This window comes from Pteronotus mesoamericanus, unplaced genomic scaffold (genome assembly GCF_021234165.1).
Source record: "Pteronotus mesoamericanus isolate MK-2021 breed Mesoamerican mustached bat unplaced genomic scaffold, CSHL_Meso_final scaffold_99, whole genome shotgun sequence".
In the NCBI taxonomy this organism is placed as follows: domain Eukaryota; kingdom Metazoa; phylum Chordata; class Mammalia; order Chiroptera; family Mormoopidae; genus Pteronotus; species Pteronotus mesoamericanus.
The window spans coordinates 4,470,087-4,493,471 of NW_026555330.1; the positions used below are offsets into that span (position 1 = coordinate 4,470,087).

Sequence of the window (23,385 nt, forward strand, 5' to 3'; positions counted from 1 at the left end):
GTTTTAGAAAGTTTTCATAGTATAATCAATCGTATTTTTCTAACTTGCATCAGCTGGAATTCCCAAGAGAACACTAGTCTCTTCAGATCTTTTTATTTTTAACTTGATAATAAAGACCTGCAATTTGTTCAGCACTTTTCCCCGTTGCTTAACACCTTCCGACGTCTGTCCACACATTTCCACCTGCTGACAACCACACGTTTGTTAGTCCACTTACTCAGTGAATCAGCACTATTAGAGACAGCACAGGGCTGAGACAGCCCTAGGACCCCCCCGCACCCCAAGGTGGCTCTGCTTTCTCCCTCCCTCTTCCACTCCAGACTCACTGGGAAGTGTCCTCGCCTCTCCACAAACCCCTGCCTCCACCTTGGTCTTGCTGCCACCTCCTCCCTTGTCTCCCAGAGCTGCAAACTGGTTCTGGCCTTAAGTTCCCACTCTCTGTGTATGTTTCCCCTCCCTCTACCTGTTTCTGCCCCTAGAATCCTATAAACACGCTCCTCTGACCCTGGTTCCCTCTGGCTGTCGTTCTGTTTTTCTGCTTTTACTCTCTGACCACATCATTAGGAACGGGGTCTTCTTCTTCCCCTCCACTGCAAATCATAACCATCAAGCCCCCTCCGCTCATGACTCCTCTAAATCTTCTCCAACAGCCCTGGCTGGTGTGGCTCAGTTGGTTGGGTGCCATCCTACAAACCGGAAGGTTGCCGGTTTGACTCCCACTCAGGGCACATGCACTGGGTAGTTACATAAATATAAGAATCATGGAAGGAGGAGTAGGTTTTGGGAGGAAACTGGTTTAGAAACCAATTCATAGATACCATTGGGAAATCCAGGTGGAAATGTCACAAAAAGGAGTTGGGAAGGAATGCTATATCTTGGTTTAGGAACAGTTTGTGTTCCAGCATTGTTGACTGAAAGGGGATGAAGGCCATAAAGCTAAGCAGTAAAATACTCAGTTCTGGCCAACAAAAAGGCTGGTTCCAATTTTCAATTAGAAGTGGTTAATAAAAAAAATAAATAAATAAATAAAAAAGATCTATGCCTGTAATTCTGTTCCAAAGCTGAAGTTCTAACCTGTTGCCCCTGTCTTGAACATGAGCTGTTACAATTCATAAACTCTGCTGAGTTTTTCTCTACCTAAAAGTAATTATCACATATTTAGCCATAAGTAAGACTGTATTACTGTGGGAAATCATGATATTTTGGTCCAGAGACCCTTGGCTTGGCTTTGCCATTTAGGAGCAGATGGCTTTGGGCAAAACACTTTACATCTCAGAGCCCTGGCTTCCTTACCTGGGAAGCAGGAATAAGGTACAAGATTGTAAGTAGGATCAAATAAATAGTAATTTATAAACTATAAAATGTTATACAAAAGAAAGGTATTATTCCTTTTATAACAATATGTAGAGTAGGGGTAATTGAGCACTATCGAGGGCAGTTGAGTTTCAATAAGATTTGAAGCAAATTACTACTTAATTCATTAAATAAATTCTGCAGGGTAAGTTTCTGCTAAGTCAGGGATATTTCTAATGAAAACGTGTGTGTGCATGTGTGTGTGTGTTAAGAGCTTGATGAACATACCAGCATACCCACCAACCACAGAAAGCTGTTGTCATCACTGAAAGCCCGAGGACCTCGACTTTCCAGAAGCCCAGAAGACTTTGCTGTATTTCACTAGGGTGAAAAATAATCTTCAGTGGTCAACTCATACGAGAAACCTCCACTCGAAGAAAATTCAATCTGTAGGAAGATTCCGAGAGAGGAGTGAAATGCAATTCCTATGCTACCACAGTATCTTTTCTGACGTCCCAGAGTGAAGATTTAAAGCTTCACATGTTTTTCACTGGCAATTGCCTAAAGCTATAAATAGGTCTGAAGCTCATCTGTCTCCTTTTAGCAGAGAAGGTCAGATTACAGGGGCGAAGCGAAAAAAAGTAAAATAAAAGTCAGGCTCTTTCATGTTGCCAGCCAGTCCTCCCCACATTCTCCTCTCTCTTCCTTCCTACTGTGCTACCCTAGAATCAAGGATCCCAGCAACAATGTCTCTGTTGAAACTTACAGGTAGGTGTGCAAACGTATTTGGATAGCACAATTCTTTTAACAGGCAACCATTCCTTTAACTATCACATCAGCTCTGGTGGTTCTTTATTTAGGATTTATAATAGCCTTAGTAATACATTTCAGGGAGAGGCAAAACAAGGTTTTCAAGTTTTGGGGTTTTCTGTTTTGTTTTGGGAGGGAGGTAATTTTCTAAAACTGTCAGGTGGTAGCAACCTTGATGATCTCAGTAGAAAACTGTGTAAGGTATTTAGTACCTGTCCTGCCACCACACAACACCTGTGTGGCCACACTTCCGGAAACGGTCTGTGCAACGTCTCTAGCTACAGTGTCCGCCGAAAATCAGAAGGATGAAAATGTTAACCCAAGCAGTGTATCCTGATGCTTCCCAATCCAGGTCTCTACACAGAGTCAGTCTTTTTCATGATAAAGGTAATAACATGTTTCACATGAAATAAAAAGAAATTGCACTGAAAGATAAAAGTAATAACCGCTCAGTTAGAGAAACTGGGAAATTTAGGAGAGTAGTAATAAGGAAAAAAAACCCATAGTTCCATCATCCAAAGATAGCACTTTTAGCAAGTTAGTGTTTTTAAGGTATTCATTTATTGATTTTAGAGAGAGAGAGCGGGGTGGGGGGAGAGAGAATCTGTTGTTCCACTTACTTATGCATTCATTTGTTGATTCTTGTTTGTGCCCTGACCAGAGATTGAACCTACAGCCTTGGCGTATCAGGACAATGCTCTAACCAACTGAGCTATGCGGCTAAGGGCATTAATGTTTTTCTTTTCAATCTCTGGTCTTTGCAAATATAAAGATTTTTTAAAAACACAGTTGTGAGTATATTATACGTCACTTTATATCCTGCATATTTTTCTTTTGCCTAACATTTTAATTTAATCATTTACCATGGCCCCCCAAACTCTTTCTAAACATCATTTGAAATGGCAATATTCCAAGTTTCTTACCTTATCCCATAGGTCCTTTATAATTTTTTGTAAACATATATATGTTCTGAGAATGATTTTGCACCTAAAGCTTTTTACATGTTTAAGGATTACTTTAAAAGGATAGACTCTCAGAAATGGTTGGTAGGTGTTGCCCAATTATTTACCAAATGAGCTGTTCTAGTTTACCTGCTATCAGCATCACATAAGAGTGCCCACTTCTCTTGTCCAGGGTTTTTTATTTTTTTATCACATTTTTTACAGAGCACCACTTTATGATTATAAACAGAAATTTAAGGAGACATATTAGAAAGGGAAAGAAAATGGAAAGATGTATAAGAACTATTTTCCCAGGGTTTTCTAAAGGCAGCCGATTGTAGGTCAACGGAAGGAGCTGTAACAACACATTCCACCACACCCCTTTTGTACCAATCTACATATTTGTATTCCAATGTGCTAATTAATAGCCACTATGATTTCTGAAAGTTTGTTCATATATTTTATCTTGTTTTATTTTACTTGATACAGCTGAAGAAAAACGTGAGTATTTTGGACTCTTTTTCCTGCCACTTGCCAAAGTATCAATTTTTAAAAGATATGGTTCCTTAATTCAGAAACATGGGTGTTTTTCAGCAGTGTTTATTAAATGATACTATGGAAAGCCAACCCATAAACTTAAAAATGACCATAGATATCCCATAGCCAAGCAAATGAACTCATGGATTTTTCAGACTCCCCCCCCCAAAAAAAATCCATATTTTTAAAAGAGAATCTCATGGGACATGCATTTGATAATTTGAAATAAAATCATGTTTTTCTTCAGACACAGATTATCCAGGGGGAATCTACTGAGTCTTGCTTTAGTAAACCCTCAACTCCAATGCAAAAACTAATGTGGTAACTTTTTGTGACCAGATAAAATAAAAATCGATTTTAGATAAAACTGTAACTTTAAATGTATGCTCCCCTCCAGCTCAAATTAGACTTGTTCTTCAGCTGCTGACTGTTTGCAGGTCTGCCTGTGAGTTCACCCATGAGATGAGATGTAGGCGGGGAAAGGCCTACAACCTGTCTTTCCTGCCCATTAATAAAGCACTGCTGGGAAATAAACATGCTTTTCTGGATCTGTTGGGTGAAGAGCAAGCATGGTATTCCTCTTCTCGATCAAGTCTTGCACTTCCTATGTTAATAATAATAATCACCAACTTCTGGCTGGGACTGTGTAGTTTGTAAATTGTTTCTTATTTAATCTTTTTTTTTCAGTTACAGTCTACGCTCAGTATTATTCTGTTCTTGTTTAATCTTTATAACCATTCTCTGAAGTTGCCATTATTATTATTAACACTCGCCTTTTATGATGATGAACACAGAGGCTCCTAGTCATCATCCGGTTTGCCCAAGGCCTCCCAGCTGCCATGGACACTTTTTCTCACTTCTAGTCTGGGGTTCTTTCTACCTCCCCCTCCACTTCTTGTTTCTGTTCTCTTGTCTATTCTCCATCTAAGCGTAGGTGTCCTAACCTCAAGACAGTTCCACTTGGATGCTCCATTCTCTCAAACGTGGCCTGCTCAGAAAAGAGCTCAGCGATCACCTGAACAAACCCATGGGCGTCAGCTGCCCTTGAGTCCGTGAATTCAGGCTGTTACCAGATCTTATCTACTCATCTTTTGAAATACCAGTTTCACTCTCTCCTTTCCATAATCATCACCGCTCCCTGAAGTATTTTTGAAAGACAGAGTTCTTGAATTACGTGTCAAATTTCAGCTGCGGTTACTTGAAGTCAAAACAACTGGTTGATTCAGGGGAAGGCACTATCAACCATATAATTTCGGGCCGTCATGTAAATGACTCCTTGAAAGTAGAGTTTCTGCTTTTCAACTGTCTATACTGGCTTGGGGAGACACAACCTTAGTAAAAACAATAATGTTTATTTAAATATGAGAAACAAATGGATGGGTGCAGCCCCAGATTTTAAAAAAACACACTTGATCTGGAAGAGCCAGATCTCAAGCAAGTAGGATTTGGTTCCTGGGCATCCATTTTGTACAGTCCTTCGTGAGGCCACCAGCAGCGTTGCCACAGACCCAGAGTTGCATCCTCATCCTCATCTTCATCATCATCATCATAACCAGCTGGCTTACTACCATTTGCCCTTCATGATGCATGGAGCCTCTTCTAACTTCTGCTTGCTGTTCATCCTGGAGGTGCATGTGCTTGCTTGTGACGCTCCGGGAGAAGTGATACAAATTCCAGAGATCAGTTGGCAGTGGGGTGGGGAGGGATTCGCAGGCTATCAAAAGTCCCTGCTTAGTGTTTTCTTTGTCCCTTCACGGATCACGGTGCTTGCCACAGAACTACTCCTAGCACGTGGGAAGTGCTTGAGTTTAATGGAATGAACAGATGCATGAAGTTCAGCCAACATAGTGGGCTTCTCTCTTTCTCACCTGAGACAAGTCAGGGTTTGAAAGCTGGCTGGCTGACTGTCAGTGTTGGTGAAGTCATGAATCAATTACTGTCATCTCCGATGTGTGCTTCAGCCTGTACTAAGTCATATCATTTATCATTTCCTTAAGAGCCCAAAGCTAACCCAAAACACCAATTATCTGTCTGACCAAGGCTACCAAGTTACATCACTCAGCTTCCTCTGGTGCTTTGTTATTTTCCTCAAAGCATTTCCACATCCATCATCTTTCTTCATGTCGCGACAGCCTTGTCGGTGAGGCCTGGTGGGTGCTGGCCCTCTCACTGTACAGATGCGGAGATGGAAACAGAGGAAAGTGAAGGAGTTGGACCCATTGCACTTAAGTTAGAATTGACAGCGTGGCATTTTGGAGACCTGTTCAGACGTGGATGGGGCCGGAGCGGGGGGACCCTTCTCTTTGCATGCACTTCACTTTGTCATCATGAGGAAGATGGTTCTGCCTTAGACTGTCACTCCGATCAGCTGTTTGCCATTTTTATTATTTGCTACCTGCATTTTGCTGGAAAAGATAAGAGGCTTTTAGAAATATTAGAGGGAATGACTCTTCAGATGGAAGCAGCTGGGTATCTGGAAGATACAGGGGAATGTTTGCTGGCCATGACCTCCCTTTCTTGCTGCCTGAGAGCCTTGGGGCTTTTCCTGGACGAGCTAAAGGTTACCCTTCCACCCGTTATAAGAATGGAAAGATAAAAGCATGTGAAGTAAAAGTGACTCTCCACAGCTCATCCTTTATGAAAGCCACATGCCCACAGAAATGGGACTCCCAACACCAGGTCGTAAATTTCAGTGGTCCAGTCCCCCCAACCCCCACCAGTATATCCCCAAGTTGTCAAGATTTGGAAAAAAATAAGGTTGGGATGGGTGAGAGAAACACGCTATCTCTCTTATGAGGAAGAAAGGCCCTAAAGAACATGTTTCTTTCGTAAGTGCTTAGAGCACTGGTTTTCCCTAGGAAGAAAAACTCCAAAGACCAACAGCCCTATATATATCTTCCAACCACTGAATTGAAAAAACAAAACCCAACCAAATGGAAGGACCATGCTGCGTGGTTACTCTGATATCAAACTTCGCCCTGTTTGATCTCACACTAAGTGCTAGTCCTGCAAGAACCCAAACCCATCTCTAGGACCCTCCTGAAATGTGTTCTAAGAATCTGACCTGGTTTTCGGAGACTGGGTTTCCAAGCTACCCACACAAAGCCACTAAAGAGAGAGTCGCGTGGACTCCCATCAGCCTCCCGGACGCTGGTCAGAGAGCAGGGAGCCGTGCGCCCAGGGCTGTCCTTAGCGCTGTGCCTCACACATAGCAGAAGCCCTCGGGTGACGTCCAGGAAGGGGGCTTCAGTTCTAACATGTGAACATCTCTTTTAGAAATTGATGATGCAATGCGTAGCTTTGCTGAAAAAGTGTTTGCCTCCGAAGTCAAAGATGAGGGAGGCCGTCAAGAGATCTCCCCCTTTGACGTGGATGAGATCTGCCCAATTTCCCACCTTGAGATGCAAGCGCACATATTCCACCTGGAGTCCCTGTCTGCCGCCACAGCGGGCAAGAGGTGAGCGACGCAAGGGGGGATACATAGTACCCTGGGACAAAAGGACGGGGAAGTGACAGAGCAGATGGGTCGAGGTGTCCGAATGACAGTTCTACTCAGAGGAAGAACTCTGCCAAAGAATTAAAAATTCCTTCCGCCACCCCCTTTATCTACATTAGGGTATGGTAACAGTGACTAAAAAGGAAGAAAACAGTGGCCCTCGTACCCTCGCTCACAACTCCCTTGCTCCAAATCCAAGTGGGCCGATGGTTGCTGTGCATACACTCAACTTATGCCTGGTGGGTAAGGAGCTGGAACTCAGGAGCCTCGCCTGCAGACTCCGTCCTTAGCCAGCCTTGGTGTCCTGCTGCCTGAGAGGAATCCTGCCCTCTAGCCAGCGGGGCCTCCTCCTGTGTCCCCCACGGACACAGCCCTCCGTTTCTGCCCCTGTGCCAGGCCCAGGCTATGTCTATGAGGCAGAATTACTGTCCCCAGCAACCTTCCTGATCCCTCTCCACAAATCTCTTTGTTTTCCCTGTTTGAATGACTCTACTACTAGTTATCTGCCATGAGTTAGTCCTCAGAACTATATTGACCACTTACCTGGAACCCCCTCCTCGTAGCGCTCCCCCTCCGCCCCCAGCTTCATGGGGAAAGATCATTCTGCTGTCTTTCTCTTGGTTTTATGTCTTTAGGGAAAGAAAAACAACCCACCTTCCTTGACATCTCCCATAGCGCCTGGGGCTTGGGTCAAAGTGAAAACTCAATAAGTACTTGTCGATTTGAAGAAGTAATATTGATTAAGCAACTTATAAGTTGCAGTTATTGTGCTAGGCATTTTATATACATGGAATCTTACAGAAATCCAATAAGCTAGGCATTATTACATCGTTTTTTTTTTTTTGTTTTTTTTTTTTTTGGAGGGGGAAACAAAGAAGCTCACAGAATTTAAGAAATATTGTGCAAAATGACACAGGTAGTAACTGTCATAACCTGTGCTTATTGCAGTCCTCAGACTGCCTATTCTACTGGGAGTGAACATCAGTAAAAAACATCATGCTAATGCTAAAATCCTTCTAGTGTGTTCCCTGAGGCCTACCATTCCAGAAAGAAGGGGACATTGTCATGGATATCTCCTCCCATATGGCCAGCTCCTATTTCTCTCACCCAACTCACATTTTAATTTTCATTTTTTGTCCTCAAAATGAAAATGTATAGTGAAACATCAACTTAGCACAATGAAACTTCCAAGGACGACAATGATAAAGCCTTTTATTTATTTATCTTTTTATTTCAAACCTAGAAAAAAGCGTTTCTTTGGACGGAAGACCATTAATCTGTCTGTCCCAGAAAGTGAAACATCCTCTACCAAAATGTCCCACATTGATGAATACATCTCTTCCTCTCCAACCTATGAGACTGTGCCGGATTTTCAGAGAGTGCAGATCACCGGTGATTATGCCTCTGGGGTGAGTGGCTCCTTCCTCCTAGGGTGTAGCTGCTGGGATGCCAGTCAGCTTGATTGTTTAAGCTTTGTATCTACCCTTCCTTTTGAAGAAGGTGTTAGCTCACCTGCCTTTTGTTATCCATTATTGCATTTCAACACCAGTAACCATGACTTATAGTTCTGTCTTGCTTTCATCATCCCATGTAATTTCTCTTCCTTTATCTCATTTCCTGCACATGGGGATATGCAGTAGAATGCAGTGTATGTGTTGCAGGATACAGGGGACATATTTGGGCAAAAGAACCAAAGAGAGCAGCTGGTGAACTCACAAAGCAGGAAAGGGAGCCTGCAGGAGGCTCCTGGGGCAAACATGGACCCAGGGCAGACCTAGAATAGATAGAAGGGCCACAGGCAACATACACCAACCCAAGAAAACAGATTGGGAGAAAGAAGGAGGAAGAGGAAAGAAGAGTAGAGAGACCAGGAAAAACAAGGAAGATGAGAGAGAGGTGAGAAAATTCTGATGGGATTATTGCATTGTAATCAACTATCCTCTCCAGCTTTACTGCAGATGCTTACGTAATAGCACACTGCTTGGCACAGACTCTAGGATGCCACAGGGACAGTAAACTCGCGGCAAAAACAACTTGACCTGCCTGTTCTACCCAGAACAGTTGGTCAGTTAATAAATCTCTGCCACATGGACTTGCAGAATCAGCATCATATTGATGAAACTGCTGTGGAGTCATCAGTCTATGCTCCAAATATAGTTTCCATGATGAGTCCTGACCCCTTTCAAATGTAACTGACCCACTTAGGGTTAGTCCTGGGATATTCAAAAGCTACAAGAGCAGTGCAGAACACTATTGTTGTTTAGTCATTTTCTCTATGAAAACATGGATGCTCTGCAAATGGCAGGGATTTAGATGCTAAATGACTGAAATAAAATGTTTAGTAGTGACATGGAAAATGAAGTTTGGAGAACTGTAGAGTTCAAAAAAACCCCATAAAAGTGAGGAGACAAACTAGATACTTATGTGCTTGGTAGAAAAGAAACTAGGAATAAAAAGGAAGAAGATGGGAGGAAGGACAAGGTTCTCGGAAGTCAGAGAGAAGCTGCTCCTCCTCCGAAAGCGGGAGAGCACCTGGGAATTCGAACCACTTGCTGGTCAGTGAGGGAGTATTCTGGGACGGGTAGGGTGTCACACGTCCCTCAAATCCTAACACGCACGCACTGCCTTCTGTAGCTTTAAATGGATCAGAACATCATCCTGTGAGAAATCATTCTTTTGGGTGGTTTTACAGAGAACTTTATCTGTGGATAAAAGTAGAGAGATTCTAGAATAAAACTGTCTGGGACTGCTGGAAATTTCCTGGCCTGGAGTCTTTGGAGAACCCCGTGTGTTGATCTGCCCAATTTCCCACCTTGAGATACAAGCGCACATATTCCACCTGTCCGCCTCCACAGCAGGCATTGGACACCTGCCCAACTGGACTGCAGGAAAACTTCTGGCCTGGAGTCTTTGGAGAACCCCGTGTGTTGCTCTACCTGCTGTGTGACTGTGGCTGAGCTGCTGCGTGACACTCCACCTGGGTGTGCTCTGTACCCAAATCAGTCTTCACCCTGTGAATGGGACAGAGAGATACAGGGGAATCGGGGCTAAGTTCTCACGGCCCCTGACCCCTGATAACAACTGATTCAGTTCTATCAGTTCTGACTGAGCACCCATACTGTGCTAGGCGTCGTGTGCTAGGTGCTGAGAACACAGAGGGAAATAAGATCTAGCTCTTGTCCTTGAGCTGATAGACTGGTCGTCCACTGGATGGTAAAACAAGCACGCCAGTGAAAGCAGACACTCAGACGTAGCACCAGTGCTGGACTCTCTTGGCCAAGGTCAGCAGGTCTTTAACAAGAGTTCAACTAATTAGAATCAATGTCTGGATCTCAGATCATTGGGGACAAGCTTCCATTGGTCCCAGAAGGTGTTTGGGCTCTGATGATGAGAATGCAATGATTTCAAGTTATAACTGCTTGGGCGCACCAGGCCCAGCCAGGAGTCAGGGGTGGGGGACACAGACAGCTCCGGGAAATTTCCAGCAGTCCCAGACAGTTTTATTCTAGAATCTCTCTCTTTTAGCCACAGATAAAGTTCTCTGTAAAACCACCCAAAAGAATGATTTCTCACAGGATGATGTTCTGATCCATATAATGCTACAGAAGGCAGTGCGTGCGTGTTAGGGTTTGAGGGATGTGAGCCACCCTACTCATCCCAGAATACTCCCTCACTGACCAGCAAGTGGTTCAAATTCTCAAATGAGAGTCACGTTGTCTTTCTGTTGAGACATTGTTTTCATACGCCCATATTTAAGATGTTCATAAGTTTCCTGGGAAGGAGGAAAGGAAGCAGGGAAGGAGGGAGGATTTTTCACGTTAATGGCTTCTTTTAATCATGTTTGCCAGATAATCACTGCTATCTAGCAAAAACCAAAAACACACATAAGACAGTAAGGCAAGACTCATCCGACAGGTAAGTTTTGGTAGAAATGGAAAAATGAGAAAAACTTCAGGACCCGCTCCCGGAGAGAGGCTCAGGGCCCAAGTCAGTGGGAAAGCCGCCATGCGGGCAGGTGGGGTTCCGCGTGGGCTGCAACACCCAGGGCAGCTGGCAGGTGCCAATGACAAGCTTTACCCACATCTCGATGTTCACAAGAGTGGTCCTGATAGCCTGAAATGTTCTTGGCAGGTTACAGTTGAAGATTTTGAAATAGTTTGTAAGGGTCTGTACCGGGCACTGTGTGTACGGGAGAAATACATGAAGAAGTCTTTTCAGAGGTTCCCCAAAACCCCTTCCAAGTATTTGCGCAACATCGAGGGAGAGGCTTGGGTAGCCAACGAGAACTTCTACCCAGGTAAGTAAATTTCTTCTATAATGTCTGGAATATATCTTTAGGTTTAACTGCTAACTATAAAACATGCCCCTAGATGATAAACAATCCAGTTTAAAAATATCATAGTCACCTTTGGCCCCATTCTTTCTCCCGGCCACGTGTACAATCACTTCGTCCAGCCTGCCTGATAGTGCTCAGAACCTCTTCTCACTTCGCCATTCCCCAAAATCTAACTTAAGAATTTATTTTCTCCTTGCCCAAATGATTGCAGTAGTGCTCTAACTACCCTGCTAAATTCTAGTCTCACTCCCTTTCGACCAGCCTCCCTCTGGAGCGAGTTATGAAAACACAGATCTGAGCTCATCCTTGTGCTAACAAAACCTTTGGCCTACTCCCCATTACCTATACAGATGAGCTCAGTTTTCAGCCTAGCCCTCAAGGATACTGCCGTCCGGCCTCCTAACTCCGTTTTATTTGTCCACTTATTTTTGGACTTTACCATTCAACTTATTTATACACTCACCTCCTCCATTCCACCTTTGAACTCTGTTCTGGTTGAAACATTTCCTGCATTTCCTGTGGTTCAGCGCTATCCGGCGGCTGAACTGCGGCCATGCTGTTCCCTGCGCCTGCGCTGTCCTTCCCTTCACTTTTTCGCTAGGTCTCCAAATACTCACATCCAACCTCATGCTTCCAGCTGCAGCCCAAATACTCTCATTTCCTGCCTTCCTCCGGCCTCTGGATAAAAGTAAACGACACGTTTTACTTTCTACAGCACTTTACTTACGTTTCCCACATTTTACTTTCTGCCTTGTATAAAGTCAAGTACATATTTACTAATTTTCAAGTACATACAATCAAGTTTTAATAATTTCACAGGTTTCTATTGTATAACTGCGTCATAATTTATTCAACCAATTCTTATTTTTAGGCATTTAGATTTCTGACTTTTAAAACTTATTTCCAACACGGCTACAATAAACATCTTTATACCTTTAGGATTATACTTCTGGGATTGAAACTTTAGAGGAGACAAATATTTAAGGTTTTTGAACTTTCAAATTTGTATATTGTTCAAGATTTCCAGTCCTACAACTTCCTCTCTGTAATTCCTTTTATGATTAAAGTTATATTACACATGTGTCCAGTTCAGTGACTCATAAAATTGGTTTATCTATCTTCTAAAATATTGACATTTAGGATGCTTGACTCTACTTTCTTTCTCCTAAATTATACTTTGTCTCTCCAGTATGTTTAAGTTAACGAAAATTGATTTTCGATGTTGCAACATACTGTTTCACTTTTGTGTTCTTTACCACCCAGTTTTGAATAGAAAAATGCACATTTTTTTTCTCTGTTTTTTTCTCACTCTGGCTATCTTAGTGGTCACTTGTAAACAGACTTGCTGATGCGTTGAGCACATACTTGTTAAAAGTACAAGGAGGAGTGCTTTCAAGGCTGTGACACTGTGGACTTTGTTCTTGGCTTTCTTAGGTTAAAACTGTAGCAGTGGAAAGGAGGGATCATTTATCCACGTGATGCCTTCTCAATTCCTTTACTTTAAAAGATGGGAAATATAGCCCTGACTGGCATGGCTCAGCTGGTTGGGCGTTCTCCTGCAAATGAAAAGTCGCTGGTTCGGTTCATGGTCAGGCACATGCCTGGGTTGCAGGCCTGGTCCCAGGTTGCGGGCGTGTCAAAGGCAACTGACTGATGTTTCTCTCCTGCTCCTTCTCCCTCCCTCCACCTCTCTCTAAAAATAAATAAATAAAATCTCTTTAAAAAAAGGTGGAAGATTTCATTACAGTGAGAATTATATTTAATTCGTCCTGCTTTTTAATTTTTTAAAAAATTATATTTTATTGATTAAGCTCTTACAGTTGTCCTGATTTTTCCCTTTTTGCCCCCCTCCACCCAGCACTCCCCACTCCCTCAGGCCATCCCCCCACTATTGTTCATGTCCGTGCGTTATGCGTATAAGTTCTTTGGCCACACCGCTTCCTGTACTGTACTTTACATCCCCATGGCTATCCTGTGACTGCCTATTTGTATCCCCTCACCTCTTCACCCATCCCCCACACCCCTTCCCATCTGGCAACTATCGAAACGTTCTCTGCATCCACGATTCTGTCTCTGTTCTTCTTGTTTGCTTAGTTTGTTTTTTTAGACTCAATTGTCAATAGATTTGTACTTTTTGCCATTTTATTGTTCATTCTTAAAATAAAAATTTATTTCATAGTTCCATTTATATCAAAACCACTCTAGATGGAGCACAAAGGATTTTGGGGGCAGTGAGATTATTCTGTGATATTATAAGGGTGGTTACATGTCATGATACATTTGTCAAAACCCATAGAATGTACAACACCAAGTGTGAACCCAAATGTAAATTATAGACTTTGGGTCTATAATTTAATAGACCCATAGATAATGAGATATCTATGTAGTCTCACTGGTTGTAACAAAAAGTACCACCCTGGCGGAGGATGTCGACCGTGAGGGCCTGTTAGCAGGATGGAAGGAGGGGGGAGGGGCACGGGGAACTCGGTACTGGGCGCTTAATTTTTCTGTGAATCTAAAACTTCTCTGACAATTCAGTCTATTAAAAAATAACCAGTCTAAATTAAGACTGATAGAGAAGGTTGGTCTAAATAAGAAAAAGATCCAAACTCTACTTTTTAGCTGTAGTTTTACTTTTACTTCTGTGTATTTATCTCATAAGCTAATCAAATGGTCTAAATAGGAAGACTGTGATCACCAACTTTAGTAAATTAAAATTATTTGTAAGTAACATATCAATTATGTAAACAGTACTTCTAAAGAACTTGAAAATTATTATTATACTAGATAAAATATTATAGTTATTTTATACTAACTTAGTCACCTTTGAACAATAATGTAAAAACAAAACTTTAGCTCAGCTCTGGATAATGATGTCCTGTGATGTGCAGGATTGCAAACAAGTGAGGTTTTATAATATTTCATGTTTTGCTTATTTTTGTGTGGTCATTCATCCTGGGTGCTGATATATTACTCTGTGTTTTCTTGAAAAAGTCTTCACTCCTCCTGTGAAGAAGGGAGAAGACCCCTTCCGAACAGACAACCTCCCAGAAAACCTGGGCTATCACCTCAAAATGAAGGATGGTGTTGTTTACGTCTATCTTGACGAAGCAGCCGCCAGCAAAGATGAGCCTAAGCCGCTGCCCTACCCCCATCTGGACTCCTTCTTAGATGATATGAATTTCTTACTTGCTCTGATTGCCCAAGGGCCTGTGTAAGTGTCTAGGGAGACCTACCCTACTACTTCCACTACTGATAGTAAAAATAAGTGTTTCTAGCCCTGGCTGGGTGGCTCAGTTAGTGGGAGCATCATCCTGTACACCAAAAGAATGCAGGTTTAATTCCCAGCCAGGGCACATACCTAGGCTGAGGATTCAATCCCCGGTCGGGGTGCGTATGGGAGGCAACTGATCGATGTTTCTCTTTCACATCGATGTTTCTCTCTCTATCCTCTCTCTCCTTTCCTCTCTCTAAAATCAATGAACATATCCTCAGGTGAGGGTTAAAAAACTAGGTGTTTATTAAGTGCTTATGATGTTTAAGTGTTACGTTAAGCCCTTCATGTACAGGATTTATTTTACTCCGCACAATTATTCTAGCAGGCATTTTCATAATTCCAGTTTTACAAGCTGAGACTTTGATGAGTTAAGTAATTTGCCCAGAGTCACACAGCAGACTGAGCCAGGATTTGAGCCCAAAGCTGCCGACTCAAAAGCCAGCGCCCTTCACCTTGGGCCACACTGTCTCCCCGACTTTGAAATGCCTTCCCAAGTCCTCCCTTATTATTATGTCAAATGTTGATGAAAAAAATTAAGCCCTTGGAACCAGGGTAAACCAAAATGTTTGTTCTAATAATTGTTTCCTGTAGTTGTGAAGGCTCCTGCTGGTTTTGAAATTGTGACTGTTTTCCTTAAATGTCTGGAATATTTTAGAATCATGTGATTTAATTGTTCACAGTAAGACCTATACCCACCGGCGCTTGAAGTTCCTCTCCTCCAAGTTCCAGGTCCACGAGATGCTCAATGAGATGGACGAGTTAAAGGAGCTGAAGAACAACCCCCACCGGGATTTTTATAACTGCAGGAAGGTAAGCATGTAGCTGCTTCCTAGCCCCACGAGTATTTCTTGAGCACAACAAGAAAGATACTTTTTCTGATTAATGTAAGGCTTCTGCAGATTCCGTGGAATTTGGTGAAAGCAGGCAGATTATGTCTAAAAGGCTATAAGCCTTTCTAAGAGTTTCCACATAGAAAAGTTAACCACGTTCTTGCCATAAAAAATTATAATCCTCAAGAACGAAGGTAACAAAAGCAAATAAAACCTCAAAATCCACTATTCTCAGCTTTGGAAAATCTTTGTTCTAGTCCTTTTTCCTTCTACTTCCTGACTGTAAGACATTGGGGAAAGTGATTAAATATTTGAGTTTCATATTCCTCTTTGGGAAATAGATCTGCTCAGTCTAACTCACAAAAGGATTGTGGATACCCAATGAGCTAATGACTGTGGAAAACTCATCAACTAGAAACACTTTCAAGATGCGTTCTAACCATGTAAGTGGTTGCAAGAAAGTGGGAATAGAAAACATACGAGCAGAGATATGACGAAATCCTGCCTCAGCCACCCGTATAACGTTAGACAATAATCTCTCAAAATTTCATTTTATAATATAATAATTATAAACATATCTAACACATACATGCTGTCCCTGGGCCAAGGCTTCATAATTTCAATCCTTTCACTCTTTGGGGCTGCAAACTGTGGCAGCTCTTTCACTTCCAGATGTGTCTCAGGGGTAGAGAGTGGTCCCCACGAATTTTGTGTGGATCACATGTAAACTAGAAGTAAACTGGATGCACAGTTATCCAAGAGAAGCAGGCATTATTATCGCATCCAGCCTGACCTTTCACATCCTGGCAAGGACACAAAAAGGCGCTACGGGTCACAGCCCTGTCGCCCCCTCCTTCTCCCCTCAACAGTGGGCCTTGCAGGCACTGTAGCCTCTAAGCGATCAATAGAACTACAGATGATTGTTGGCTTTTCTTTCTCTGAATGTGCACACAGGTGGACACCCACATCCATGCCGCTGCTTGCATGAACCAGAAACACCTTCTGCGCTTTATTAAGAAATCTTACCAAGTGGATGCTGACCGAGTGGTCTATAGCACCAAGGAGAAAAAGCTTACCCTAAAGGAACTTTTCGCTACATTAAAAATGCATCCCTACGACCTGACTGTTGATTCTCTGGATGTTCATGCTGTAGGTTGAAAAGATGGTATCAGTTTCACTCAAACACTTGGAACCCCACACGCCTTTCTCCTACAGACTCACCCTCTCAGAGCCCCGTTGGCTTCCGCTGCTGACTGAAGGCACCGTGGACCGTTCTGATTCATTAGTCAACGGTCCCCGATTCCATTCTCGGAGCCCAGCCCCTTCTCTTGCTCCCGGCCCCTGTTCCTCGGGGCCATTCCCTAGCTCTCTGTGTCCAGGCAGCTCTGGAAATGATACACCTGTGTTCCTGTTTCCTGATTCAGGGACGCCAGACCTTCCAGCGTTTTGATAAGTTCAATGACAAATACAATCCTGTAGGAGCAAGTGAGCTGCGGGACCTCTACCTGAAGACAGACAATTACATAGATGGGGAATATTTTGCCACTATTATCAAGGTGAGAAGAAACCACCAGACCTATGGTACCTGTCCTGGTTCTTGAGGAGGGGGAAAAAGAGAAGGAGGAAAGAAAGGAAGGAGAGAAGAGAGGAGGGAAGAACGAAGGACAAGAGGGAGGGAGGGAGGAACGAAGTTTGCTATCCTTGGGACCAAGCACTACACAAGTAACTTAAAAGAATTTCTGCTGAAATGTCCACTGTCAGGATTTTAAAAGACCTCTCTTCCTAGGATAGAGAGGCTAGTGGTGTGGATTTGGGATTAAGGACCTGGCTGCCTCAGGCTTTGGGAGTTGTATATTCAGGAAGAGTTGGGATTGGAAACCACCCTCCTCTTCAAGATGCCTGAGCATGAGGAAGCAGAAAGGACCTGTGGAGTTGGGAGACCTGTGTGTGGGAGGTGGGGGCAGATGAAAAGCTGAATTTCTTTTGCAGGTGTCTTGGATATCTCATCATCCTTTAGTCTGATTTTTTCTCTCTCTAGACTTCATAATATCCTATCAGTCATTTACCCTCAAGTAGGTTTGTTCCCCTCAACTCTGTTCCCTTAGATCGTAACCTTGAGGTTTTCCACCTCTCGCATTTCCTCCGTTCTTCTTAGTGCCCATCTCCTGTCCTAGACCCCACAGGCTCAGACACTTGATTTACATGTGGGAGTTCCTGGCTTTGGACTCCTCTCTTGACTTTGCAGGAGGTGGGTGCAGACCTAGTGGAGGCCAAATACCAGCACGCGGAGCCCCGCCTGTCGATCTACGGCCGCAGTCCCAATGAGTGGAGCAAACTCTCCACCTGGTTCGTCCGCAACCGCATCCACTGCCCCAACATGACGTGGATGATCCAGGTCCCCAGGATCTAGTACGTACCCGTTAATCAGAAATGCTACAGCCTCACTCCCTCTATATGAACAAGGAATACACACCATATCTAGACAGAAGCAAGCTTTGCAAACAGCCCTCAGTGCTGGGGCCTGGGGCCTGAGGGCCTGGTTTTGTTCACTCTGGGTTCAGCACCCCTGACCATAGACAGATGTTAAGAAGATCATTTCAGTTCAGTTTTCTAACCAGATGTTTCATTGTTTTTTAAAATTGCAGGATTTTATGTAGGTTACAAAGTAGCTTATGGAGAATGATTAAAACTTAGCTAGAGGAGAACTATATACATTTTAATATACTTTTTCTTCTTCCTGCTCCTTGTCTCTGTGTCCAGTTCATTCTTTCCCATTCTCAGGTGCGCTGGGATATAGTTTCCTAGTATTGGAACCACTATCACTGTCTGCTGATTGTCTCATCAGCAAGTGCTCAAGTTCTTCATGATCGATGGGCATTTATCAATGGTGTTACCACCTGCTAATTACTCTTTGCCCTCAGAGATGTTCGGTGTCGCTGAGTGTTTATCTGACTTAAGTGTTTATATATTTTCTGGCCACCTACCTTCCTTATCTATGTGCCCCGTGACAATGCAAGAATTTTATCTTGTCTCTTTAGCCAAAAAAGGTAACTTTTCGATGGGAATAGTACTTCCCATCTAATACCATTAAGGCAGAGAGGCAGTAGGTGTGGTGTTTAGGAGCATGGACTCTGGGCCCAGACTGGCTGTGCTTGAATCCCTACCACTTACTAGCTGTGTGACCCTGGGCAACTTAGGTGACTTCTCTGTGCCTTGGTTTTATCTTCTTTAAAATGGGGTAATACAGTACTTAACTTATGGTTATGAGGATTAAATTAGCTACTATTTCTGGCCAGTTAGAAGAGTGGCCAGCATATACTGGGTGTGACAACAAACATTTGTTAGGCTGACCCTGGCTATAGCACATCAGGGCTGTTCTCAGTAACTGTTCCACACTCACCACCTTGTACGCCATGCAGATAAATAGAAACTTTTATGTTACAGTCCCTATACTCCTCATTCTCTACCTGGATTTAGCTGTGAAGGTTTGTTTTTCTTGCCATCAAAGGATGTGTAGAAGAGATGGGGGCATGTGGTCCAGCCAGAAATAGATACTTCCTATGCCCAGCCCCTGCTGATCCCTCTTCATGGGTAGCCAAGAAGAGTGTCCCGGACTGGGTCTAGCATGGACACACTAGGTCTTTTCCTGAATGTGGTATTTGGTCCTCTTGTCCCCTCATCCTCAGGCAATCAGTCCTAAAAAACCTCCTGTCCTCTTAAAGTCTCTTCCTTCTTGCCTCTAGTGATGTGTTTCGAGCTAAGAATTTCCTTCCACACTTTGGAAAGATGCTGGAGAATATTTTCATGCCAATATTTGAGGCCACCATCAACCCTCAGGCACATCCAGACCTCAGTATCTTCCTCAAGCACGTAAGCATGACCCTGTTGGCCTTCATCTGGCTGCCCACGAACCAGCCCGCCTACCTGGCCCTGATTAATCCTTGGAGCTTGTCTCTGATACTTGGTCCTTGCCTTCTGGAGCCAAAGGCTTATCTGAGGGCTGGGTCCCTGTGGTCGGACTAAATCCCTTGCATGGCTCATTTTTCCTGACAGATCACTGGCTTTGACAGTGTTGATGATGAATCCAAACACAGTGGCCACATGTTTTCCTCCAAGAGCCCCAAGCCCCAGGAGTGGTCAACGGGAAGTAACCCATCTTACACGTACTACGCCTACTACATGTATGCAAACATCACGGTCCTCAACAGCCTGAGAAAGTAAGTAGACGAGAGCTGGAGCCAGGAGAATCCATCTGACACACCTCTCTCCTCACACGCAGGCGCCCTGGTGGCCAGGGGCCTGCGCTGCTCTGCTGGGGTGCTTGCAGCTGGCAGGAATCAGAAATTTTTTCCCCTTGACTTTTTCTTCAGTTTCTTTAGTTATATTTATTTAGGGACAGGAACGGACATTTTGGAGTCTTCAGTAACATTCACAGTTCTTTTTCTTTGGAGGTTTACAGTAATTTACAGTAATCACTGTGCAATTGATCGTACAGCTCTATACATTTCCCCCTTCTTGATAGATCTAAGTAAGAATAAATAAAGGAATATTATTATGGGGCTTTCTGGAAGCCTTTACCCCCTAAAGTGTAAGTCGGACAAAGGATGAAATGGTGATGTTGATGAATTTCCTGTTGAAACTGAAGATGTTTCTGTTCAGGTAATCAAATCCTGACTCTCCTCTGTGCCCTCATATCCTCTGCTGCCTCTTTTTCAAAATTCAGTGTTTAGAAAGAATTGAGATTATGTTCCAGAAATGCTGGTTTTGCTGAATCCTTGGAATGTCCATAGGAACCCCTATCCAGGGAGTTCATTTTTCTACTGAATTTCCTTGTCTCTCACTCTATGTCCAGAACTGTTGCCAGGCCCTGGTCCGCCACCTGCGGTCCCTAGAGCAGTTCCTTTTCCCTAGGGAACGAGGCATGAACACGTTTCTGTTCCGACCTCACTGTGGGGAAGCTGGAGCGCTCACCCACCTCCTGACAGCGTTCATGACTGCAGACAATATTTCTCATGGCCTGAACTTAAAAAAGGTGCGTTGGAGGCTCTCTTCTTAATAGGAGAGTTTTTAAAGAAACAAACAAAATTGAAACACACTCATAGATACGGAGAACAGATTGATGGTTGCCAGAAGGGACGAGGGGTGGGGGGACTGGGTTGAAAAAGGTGAAGGGATTTAGAAGTACAAATTGATAGTTATAGAATAGTCACCGGGGTGTAAATTAAAGTACAGCATAGGGAATGTAGTTGATAATATTGTAATAACTATGTATGGTGCCGGGTGGGCACTGAAAATACTGGGAAAGAACACTTTGTAAGGTATGCGGATGTCAACCACTATGCTGTACACCTGAAATTAATACAAAATAATATTGGGTGTAAACCGTAATTGAAAAATTAAATTTTTCAAAATAGTAACTTTTTATTGGAGCTAGTCACCAGTCATTTTCGACACTGACAGCAAATTAAAGTAGGACAAAACCAGTTTTTGAGATTATTTAGTGCAGCTCATTTTACAGGGGCCCAGAAAAGTACAGGAACTGGCTCAGGATCTCCTAGCTGATTGGCAGAGATGAGTCAATGCCTGACTTCCACTTAGAAGCCCGACAAAGGATCACTCAGAGGCAGCACGGCTCACCTGAAACTAGTTGTTTTTTTTTTTTTTTGCCAGATTTCTTGTTATAGCATATTTTAAAATGCTTCTCGTGAGTCAGAACTTCCTTGTAGAGAAAAAAATCAATGTTTCTAGGTGAAGTCTTTTACTAGAGACAGACCATCTAACTTAATGCTTCTGAAAATTGATGATCCCAAATCATTTTATTCTAAATAGTATTTGCATGTAAAAACTATTCCTCTTATTTGCCAGGGGAATTTTAAAAACAGGTGTTAATGTGTTGAAAGCTAAAACTTGAGATAGACCGTGGGACTTTAACATTCCTTGTTTGTATTTCTTTTTCAACATCCTTCAATATATATATTTTTTACCTTTTCTTTTCAGAGTCCTGTGTTACAGTACTTGTATTTCTTAGCCCAGATTCCCATCGCTATGTCGCCATTAAGTAACAACAGCTTATTTCTAGAATATGCCAAAAACCCTTTTTTAGATTTCCTCCAGAAAGGGCTAATGATTTCACTCTCTACAGACGACCCAATGCAATTCCACTTCACCAAGGTAGGTGTATGGAATCGTGAGCAACACACGCCTATTTTGCTGGGCTGTTGTTTCCCACCCACAATTTAAAAATCAAATCAAGCTATTTCATTATTCTTTTCACGCGAGATGCCATTCTTTTAATTCATTCCGTTTCCTTTCTTTTTGTCTCATTTAAATACATAACTGAAGGAGCCCCTAATGGAAGAATATGCCATTGCCGCACAAGTCTTCAAGCTGAGTACCTGCGACATGTGTGAAGTGGCAAGGAACAGTGTGCTGCAGTGTGGAATTTCTCACGAGGTAGGTCTGTCTTTGACTGGTTGCCTTTCTAAGTTTAGGTCTGGTCACTTGAATATTGAAAAATAACTTGGGGATACCAGTGGAAAAAAATTATCCTGCAAATCACATGCAATTGCTACGGACAGGGTCTAGAAAGAATTCTATTTCTCTGGCCATGTCTTTTGGGCAAGGGAAGCAATATGCACTTGTGCCTCAGAAAACCATGCACACTGAGGCTCTGGACAAGGCTTTTAATGGTGTGTTTTTCCCCCCTTTTTCCAATGACTAACATAAGGAAGGAATCATTGTGGAGGATGTGGTTACTGACTCTATCAGAGTAAAAAGAGACAACAATCATTCTGCTTACTTTTCTCTTACAGGAGAAAGCAAAGTTTCTGGGCAGCAATTACCTTGAGGAAGGCCCTATTGGAAATGATATCCGGAGGACAAACGTAGCCCAAATCCGCATGGCCTATCGTTATGAAACCTGGTGTTATGAACTTAATTTAATTGCTGAAGGCCTTAAATCAGGAGACTAAAATAAATAAACCGAGTAATAATATGGGTGAGATTTTCATTGTAGCATGTAAATAACAATGGTTACCAGTTATTGAATCCCTATTATAAGCCCAGGATTATATTATTGCTACACTGACATCACTTCATTTAACTCTTTTCACAACTTTATGAGGTAGGTATTATTATCTCCATATGGAGAAGATGAGTAAACTGAAGTTAGTGACATCATAACCCACACAAAGATACACTTAAGTGAGCAGTAGCAGTGGGGACCTAGGTTTGCCTGATTCCAGAATCTCCTTAACTTTGAGGCAAAACAGTTATTAAGGCAGGGGGAAAATACAAGCAATGACTTGTTATCAGGATAATGTAGGCTTTTGGTTTATAGAATGAAACTTGCTTAAGGCACTTGGATCACTGAAAAATCCTTTGGACAGAATATAACTGAAGAGTAACTTTCTTAAACAAAAATAAAGCAGGTGTAAATATAGAAAATCTGCACTTATTAGTTATTATACTTAGAATTTATCTTACAAAAATATTCTTAGCTTTCAGGATTTATTTGACAATAAAGTTATAGTCAGTTCTAGTGATACATTTTAAATGACTTCACTTACCAAAATAAGATATGATGTAACTTTCTAGAAATTGCCTGTTGTTCAAGCTCAGGTAGAATTCCAATTAGCTGTCTATACTTATGCACATACAATTATGTTGCCATCTAGTGGTTGGGCTGATACTTCATTCAAAGTATTCAATAAACAGTCACCGATCAAATATCTAAAGTATCAGGTACTATTCTAGACAGCAAAAGTATAAAGAATAAGATTTCCTTCTTACTCTTAACTACTTCACACTGTGAAGTTATAGGATTAGCAGATGCAAATGTGACAAAGAGCATTTTGTGAAACATC

The 23,385-nt window shown here is 42.6% G+C and overlaps 1 protein-coding gene across 2 annotated transcripts; it reads left to right on the plus strand.

The window, feature by feature from the left end:
* Positions 1–1,914: 1,914 nt before the first annotated feature.
* Positions 1,915–22,512, plus strand: AMPD1 (adenosine monophosphate deaminase 1). 2 transcript variants are annotated; one of them, XM_054565053.1, is made up of 16 exons: positions 1,915–2,061; positions 3,534–3,545; positions 6,858–7,038; positions 8,321–8,486; positions 11,209–11,374; positions 14,408–14,627; positions 15,371–15,500; positions 16,475–16,669; positions 16,945–17,076; positions 17,766–17,929; positions 19,264–19,390; positions 19,574–19,737; positions 20,432–20,552; positions 21,518–21,691; positions 21,863–21,973; positions 22,333–22,512. In XM_054565053.1, exons 1-16 carry the CDS (start codon positions 1,959–1,961, stop codon positions 22,489–22,491), a joined length of 2,325 nt encoding a protein of 774 aa, XP_054421028.1. In that variant the 5' UTR covers positions 1,915–1,958; the 3' UTR covers positions 22,492–22,512. The 2 variants fall into 2 exon arrangements, with proteins under 2 accessions (XP_054421028.1, XP_054421030.1); XM_054565055.1 differs by lacking the exon at positions 3,534–3,545.
* The last annotated feature ends 873 nt before the right edge of the window (positions 22,513–23,385 follow it).

Excerpts from the sequence above, each read along its gene's own strand:
- AMPD1 (XM_054565053.1), top strand. The coding sequence starts at position 1,959 with ATGTTGCCAGCCAGTCCTCCCCACATTCTCCTCTCTCTTCCTTCCTAC. Across the intron at positions 19,738-20,431 it reads GTCCTCAACAGCCTGAGAAA|GGAACGAGGCATGAACACGT; the intron begins GTAAGTAGACGA and ends CCTTTTCCCTAG. Across the intron at positions 21,692-21,862 it reads TGCAATTCCACTTCACCAAG|GAGCCCCTAATGGAAGAATA; the intron begins GTAGGTGTATGG and ends ACATAACTGAAG.